Consider the following 8,242-nt stretch of genomic DNA (forward strand, 5'->3'; position numbering starts at 1 on the left):
GAGAAAGAAATAATGAAATAAAGAGAAAATAAAAAAGGAAATAATCAAGAAGAAGATATTTTATACATACATACATACATATATACATACATACATACATATATATATGTGTATGTATGTTTATATGAATGTATGTATCTATTTGAGCCCCGTTTATGTTGATCTCTCGCGCTAGACGAACTCAGACGGTGTCTTCCAACATCCGGCGCAACAGGGTAAAGCGCTCTTCAAGGTGTCCTTGAAGGCCTCGCGAAAGTCACGGTTGAAGTAGGCGTAGATCAACGGATTCAGGGCACTGTTGAAATAACCTATCCAGAATAAAACAGATACAACGGTGTCCGGACAGTAACAGGCCTCTCCGCAAAGTGTCGTCGTTAGATACCTAAAAAAAAAAAATTTATTATTATTATTATTATTATCAAATGAAAATTAATTGACGATTAATTTTTTTTTTTTTAAGTAGAAAAGTCATTCCCATATCGTTTGCATGAATGAAAATGTGTGTTATAACGTTTGCAAATGCATTATTGTATTTTTGTTGTCGATGATACATCGTTTAATTTTCATGATACTTCTCTTAAGAATATCATAAGTTTATATAGAAAATTGTTTTTGGTTATAGATAATAGAAATTTAGTAAATTTGATTATGACATATCTTTCTTGTTTTGAAGTAATTCAATTTAAGCATTTTGATTATAATATATTGTTCAATTTTGTCTGTTCTATTATTGTTTTATTTGTATAATGCATAGACAATGTATTAATATTAATAGAATAGTAATCAAGATAAAAAAGTTCTATCTTTGTTTTGTTTAAATAATGTTTCTTATTTGAAAAAATAATGACTTATTGAAGAATATATTTCGATCTATTAAATCTATTAAAACTAATTCTAACGAAATCATTATCTTTAAATAATAACTAAACACTAATTGAATAAACTTCATTAATCTTTAATAATCCTTAAATAATGATTAAAATTAATTGAATAAAACTTTATTAATAATTATATTAATATTTACACACACATATATATATATATATATATACGCGTATAATTTTTCTTTTTTCTTTTTTGAATTCATATATTTTTTAAATATAGTTTTCTTTCTTTTTTCTTTTTTCTTTCACATATTTTACTGATCCAACGTTTGAAACGACAAAGATTTAGCATTAAAATAAGAAACAAAATTTTATATATGGTGACCAAGAAAATAGAATTTATTTAAAGAGAGAAAGAGAAAGATAGAAGAAAAGGGAGGAAAAGTATAGGATGCTGAAGGGTAGTAAGTAGCTCTTTGCATGCAAATTTACGCCTCCCGAACTGAGATCCTAGATGAGAGATCTTCGTTCATTCGTTTTTCACTAAGGAAAAGAGTTTTCCATGCGATTCCGCACGATATACTTGCCAACTCAAGGAAAAGTATTTGCATATATGAGCATCGTTTCTCTTTTTCTTTTCAACAACCACGACGAATGCCTTTCAAATTTTCCGTCTTTCTTTTTCAAACTACAAGAAATTTACGTATTTTGCGTCTCGTTATCCGCGCCTAATCTTTGAAAGTAACGTTTTTCTAGAGTTAATGTAATTGGATTATTCACGATGTTTCCCTCTCTCTCTTTCTCCTTTTTTCTATTCTTAGCAAACCTCAACACGACATTTTTGCTGACATTTTTTTTATACGATAATTATTTGACAATGATTTTCGATATAAAAACAGTATGGCCTCGTATATTTCATGGAAAATTGTAAAAGAATTTGGACATTTTTGTTCGCAATTTTGTAGAAAATACTTTTGAATTTCATTTATATAATCAATCTTCTATTAGATTAAAGCAAGTGTAAAATTATATAAGAAAAATGAGTTCAATTTTTTAAATAGAAAAATTATAAAAAGATATGGGAAGGAAGAGCGAGAGAGAAAGAGAGATAAAATGTTTAAGTTTACAGATACATTGAAAAAATTACGAAATATACTTGTGCATCGTATAGATATTATTTACAACGATCTTATAAAATTATGCTCGTTTAGAATCACACCATTCGTGTGGATATTAATTAAAGCGATGTCGAGCTCGAGACAGACTTATTTGCGTCATACCTTTAGCTGTGTTACGAATGTATACGTATGTAAATATTATATATATATATATATATATATATATATATGTTTGAATTTCGCGCCGAAATAGTAGGATCTATTAATTTACGTCCGATCTCGGTGCATAAATAGTACTTTAGTCATTTGCTTATTTCAGAGTGTATATGTCGTTCTTATTACAATTCGTTATAATTTAGAAATTTTACATTTAGGAAATTAGTTTAGAAACATTACGAGAATTTACTACTCAAAGGATTCATTTCGTTATTACGCCCAAATAAACGATGCAATTTCGACGAGTTTATACTCGAGCTAACAGTTGATATATATATATGTATGTGTACGTTGATATATATAAATATATATATATATATATATATATATATATATATTTATGTGAGATGTCGAAAATACCTTTCCTTAGAGTTCAGATCCATACAAAATCCAGGAAATTACTATCGAGCGAGAGTAACCTAACACGAACTCTATTTCTATTCTATTTTGATCGAACGTTCAACGTTTCTAGTTACCTGCAAAGTATATACAATGATTTAATCTCTGATACAACTTTGCTATTTATGTACAGTATTTATAGAGACTATTCTGATTATACGAATAAATTGAAAAGAGATTTCATTTCATTCATGTTATTTCGTGAGATATCATTTTACTTATAATTTATTTTTTTAATTTATACTTAATTTCCGTTTCCAATTTTTTTTATATATTACACACATTTATTATTTTATATTTTTATATTTTATATATTTATATACATATATATATATATATATATAAAGGAAATAGTAAATAAATAATAGTAGAAAGTAAGTTACAAAAGAAAAGTCTTTCGGGGTTTCGATTTTTTAATCTTGTTCATTATTACTCGACTATTAATAAATCTTCTATACTTAATTTGAAATAAACAAAATAAAATTTACATAATTATAATAAAAATTTAAATAATTTCATTATAGTTCTTAGTTTCTAAAGAAAAGAAAAAATTCAATTTAAAACATTATTAACAAAATCGATTTTTATATTAATATTATTGCAATATTTAAATAAGTAAAGAATAAATTATGCTTGAAAACGGTCTTTGTTTCAAGTCTCTACGATTTTTCGTTCGGAAGATATCGTCTTTGAAAGATCTTCATTCATAATTCCTATACAGCTGTTCGTAGTATAATAGTAGTAGTAGTAGTAGTAGTAGTTGTAGGGCCACGTAAATTCTCGGAATTTATATAGGTCACTAAACAAATTTGAATGAAATTATATGGGTCAATGGTTCAATATAAATGTCTTTCATTTATATGAAAATATCTCTGAAACTAAAAATCATAGAGATTTGCTTCGAATATCATTTCAAAGAGTAGGATTTTATCTATTTTTAAATATATTGTTAATAATTAATTAACAATTTGTTATAAACAAATTCTTATAAACAAATTCGTACTAACTCGATTCATGGTATTTTGCCGAAAAAGAAAATTCAGATTGCCATACTGATTTATAAAAATTACATAAATTAATAAATAATTAATAAACAAATTACTTTTTTCCAAAAGGAACAATTATTAATAATCGCGTCTTTTTATTTACATGGGAATATTTCCGGAAGTAAAAGTCGTAGAGACTTGCATCGAATATCATTTTAAAGGGCAGAATGTTCTGCATTCTTTTAAACGTATTGTTAATAATTAATTAACAATTTGTTATAAACAATTTTTATAAACAAACTTGATCCATATTATTTCGTCGAAAAAAAAAGAAAAGATTCAGATTGAGTGTACCATATTAGGATAAATAACTTAAAAGATTTATTTTGATCGAATTATATGGAATATATGAATGAAGTATCACTTCAAATCGATGATACTTCAAGTTTTTATGGATGTCTATAAATGTTCGATGTAGTTATCGTCAGATACGCGACACATATATCATAAAAATTCAAGTTTTTGCCATCGAAGCAAGGGCATTTTTTATTTTCTTTTTTAGCTATCGCACATTCAATGATATAAATGACACATAGACTGTTTTTTGCAAAATGTCCTCAAATGCAAAAAGTCCAGTGATGTAAGATCTCGAAATCCGTGTGGACAGTCAATGTGTCCACGACGGTCAATCCATTGTTCTAGTAAAGTTTCATTCATTCAAAAAAATCTCTGACTCCCTGTCCCTGAGATAGTGAGAAGAAGCTTCGCTTTGTCTTGCTAGAAAAAATTACATTGTGAACATTTGTGATAGCTGGAGAATGAGAAAGTTGATCAACGTGTCGAGATAGACAATCTCAGTGAATCTCAGTGCCCAGGGCACATTGTGTGAGCGTGTTTGTGATCGTGTGTGTATGTATGTGCGCTACAGTCTTACGTGAGAAAAAATAAAAAATAAAAAAAAAAAAAAAAAGGAAAAGAAACTTTAAGTATCATATCGATTGTTATACCGACAAATTGTTGCATTCTCAAGTATAATATAATCAAAGTAAATTTCTAAATTTGTTTACTCTATTATGATACACTCTTATTTGACATTATTAATAATATATAACATTAATAATATATATATATATATATATGTAAAATACATAATAAAAATATGTAATAGGAAGAAGTAAAACTACGAACGATTTCTCTCGTGACGATCGTTTAGTCGAGCAAATAGTAGTATCTGAGACTACGAAGAGAAGCCATCCTGAAATATCTTTGGATAAGCTCTTGGTAAACTTCTGCAAAGGGATGCATTCGGGACGTTTGCATTAACAAAACATGAGCGAAACAGCCAAGCAACTATGGCGCGAGCTTTTACGACCGTTGAGTCTTCCTACTCGTATGGTAAAACTTTGTAATACGCGACGATGAACGAACGGTGGATGGATAGATGGATGGATAGATGGGTGGAACTATCCAGTATGGAATAGGATGAATGAAAAAGCTCTTTTCCGAGGAAGCTTCAATATGTAATCTTTCTGGTTTATCCTAAGCGTCTAACTTAACTTTCCTTTTCTCCCTCTCTCTCTCTCTCTCTCTTTTCTTATCGCTCAGTCATATATCTTCTATCTCGTTTTCTTTCTTCTTGATTTTATATCATAAAATGAAGAAAGAAGAAAAAACACATTTTTTCTAATTAAGATCTGCAGACTTGAATTAGAACTAATTAAAAATTCACATGTACAATGTCGTAATTAGTAACTTAAAAAGTATTTTGATGAAGTAATTTAAAAGGAAAATGTATATGTATATATAAATTATACAAAGTAATTATTAGTACATGTAAATGAATTTTCATTTGAAGTAATATATATTATTATATTTGTAATAATTATTATCTTATAAATTCATGTTATGATGCTATAATAAATTAATGTTATAATTATATGTTATAAATATTATTATTTCAAATATTAAATTTAAATCATTCAATTCTTTTTTTTTTTTTCTTTTTTTTCTTAGACACTTTTCTTTTTACGTTGAAAATGTTATTTGATCGTATCGTTTTTTTATATTTTCTCTTTTTCTTTTTTTTTCTTTTTTTTTCTTTCTTTCTTTCTTTCTTTTTTTTTTTTTAATCATATAAAATACATTTTTCTTGTTCATACAATGAAATCATTATTTCGGATAAAAGTTTTTCTTTAAAGTAAAAAAAAAAGATATTCATTCTACTTCATGAAAGCGGATTAAAGAGAGAAAGAGAACGTTCAGCTGGCACATATCACGGATGTTACAGCTTTTTTCTCGATTTGAAATTATTCTCGAAAGGTAGAGAAAACTTTATGAGAATTTATGTCGGTCGAAGTTATATCCATTTTCGATCGTACGAGTTCCAGTTCTTGTGTGTCACGAACGAACGAGCAAATCCGAGGGCTTTGAACTTTTGAAATTGTTTCCGCATTCGAATCGAAATTGAACTCGCACTCGCGATCGGAAAATATTATTATCGTTTTCCGTCACGCCAATGTAATAGAAAATTTTAATATTTTTACGTTTGTTTGTTTTTCATTTCATTATCACTGTTATTATTATTATTGTTATTTTAATATCAATTAAAAATCTCCATCTTAAATTTTATTGCAATTTTTTATTGCAATATATATATATATATATATATATATATATATATAGATTTTAAATAAGAAAGGAAAAGAATGATCGGAATTTTAAATCTCTCGTTTTAAATTTTATATTAAGCGTATCGATTCTAAATAATAAAAAAAGAAAAAAAAAGAAGAAGAAGAAGAAACAATTAGAATTTTAAATTTTTCGACTGAAACTTTATTACGATTTATTACTTCGTAATAAAGTAAATTTGCGTTGTGGTAAAGAACTTCTTCCATTTAAAGTTTAAATTGATAATTACAAACGATAGGAAATAATTCGTCGCATAAAATAATAATAATGAAGTAATAAGATAATAAATCTAAGAGATAATATGTAAACCTACCAAAGGAAAAATGGCAACCAGCAGAGTAGAAATGCACCCATGATGATTCCAAGTGTTCTCGCTGCTTTATGCTCTGCTCTCCAGCTTTTACTTTGCTGTCTTATTGAAGTACCTGAAAGAAATATTCTAATTTCAAAGGAAAGTTCAGTTCAATATTGTGGATAATATACATTCTACAAATATTCCAAATACCGAGTCGAAGCATTTTCTTTTTTTTTTTTTTTTGTTTTGTTTTTTACGAACTACAAAGAATGTTTTCTTTGAATTTATTAACTTTGAGTTAACTTTGAGTTAATTTCGTTTTAAATTGAAGCTCACGGAGTTATTTATTAATAATGATTAAATTTCTTTATCAGACCATTTTTTTTTTCTCTTAAACTTTTCTTAGATATTTAATTTATTATTCGATCACCGTTGTCTTTATAAGTAATTATAAAAGAAATTAATAATAATGTACGTAGTGTACATGTGTTCGATTCTCTCATGGTGTTTGTCGTACGAAAAATGATTTTTAAATCAAACGAATAAAATTACATATTCCTACCGTATGAATTTTGTTTTAATATTATAAAAATAGTCTGACGATTATATAAATTTTTTTTTTTTATTTATTTGGGTTATCAGTAGTGATAACGTTATCATTTGATAGATCAATTTTTTCATATATATATATATTTATTTATTTATTTATTTTATTACAAACGTAACAATAATTTTCATCGCACAATAAATCATAACAAGAGTTGCTCGATGTGATGATTATCAACTTTGTTCTAAACATTATGTGTCTGTGTATTAAATTTTTATTTTACATGCATCAGTTAAAATTCGTGCAATCAAATTTATCTCCAATTCTACAGAGATATTATTTTTTATAAAAAATATTGTGAGTTCTTGGAAGATATTATTCAACATTGGTCAACAAATGTGGTTTCAACACGATGTCGCATCACCACACTTTACACTTGCCATCCGAATAGCTCTTCCATTGGACCATAGGGACCCAATATCGATTTAATTTTGTTTTACTTGTAGCATACAGTATAGTTTTCGGACATGAATTCCCAATTAAAACTTTATACATTCGGTACTCTCATTGTTTTAATAAGAGTTTGTAACAGGAATTTTGAAACACCTTGTATATAGATGAAAAAAGAAAAAACAACTTTTAACGCATGAAAAAGTCAACTCTCTATCTCTAAACATGCAAATATACATTATCAGACATTGATGACGATTATCAGACGATAGATTTGAATCGTTAGATACGATCTATAAAATAAAACGAAAAAAGAAAAAAGAAGAAGAGGCCGAACGTTTGTTAAGTTTTTATATCCAACGAATACGTTTTCAAATATTGCGTTTACATTCCATTAACAAATTGAATTGCTTACGAATAAACTACACTTTATAAGTGAACAAAGAATTTGTTTTCCCATGGGGAAATTGTGGCGAAATTTAGACGATGAATTTTCCCTGGTACAAAAGTAAATAAATAAAAAAGAAAAAAAGAAAAAATGAAATCAAAAAAGGAAATAGAAGGAAGAGAAGAGTGGAAAAAAGAACAGAGAAAATAAACGGTGAATTAATATGATGAATACGATGGATTCTTACGGTGGAATATTAAACGAAAAAGTATGGGATGATCGAGAGAAGAAAAGGGAAGGGAATAAAATTAAAGAAAAAAAAAAAAAAAAG

At 27.0% G+C, this 8,242-nt stretch overlaps 1 protein-coding gene across 6 annotated transcripts in view; it reads right to left on the reverse strand.

Moving 5' to 3' along the window:
• Positions 1-57: 57 nt before the first annotated feature.
• LOC122633128 (octopamine receptor beta-3R-like) overlaps positions 58-8,242 on the reverse strand; it is a 108,485-nt gene continuing 100,300 nt past the window's right edge. For all 6 annotated transcript variants that reach the window (XM_043820680.1, XM_043820679.1, XM_043820678.1 and 3 more), the window contains 2 exons: positions 6,545-6,656; positions 58-382 (listed from right to left, as the gene is read on the reverse strand). In XM_043820680.1, the coding sequence (XP_043676615.1) occupies positions 172-382; positions 6,545-6,656 (323 nt within the window). In that variant the 3' untranslated portion in view covers positions 58-171. The remainder of the gene's footprint in view (positions 383-6,544; positions 6,657-8,242) is intronic.

The sequence above is a fragment of the Vespula pensylvanica genome, chromosome 11, assembly GCF_014466175.1.
Source record: "Vespula pensylvanica isolate Volc-1 chromosome 11, ASM1446617v1, whole genome shotgun sequence".
In the NCBI taxonomy this organism is placed as follows: Eukaryota; Metazoa; Arthropoda; class Insecta; order Hymenoptera; family Vespidae; genus Vespula; species Vespula pensylvanica.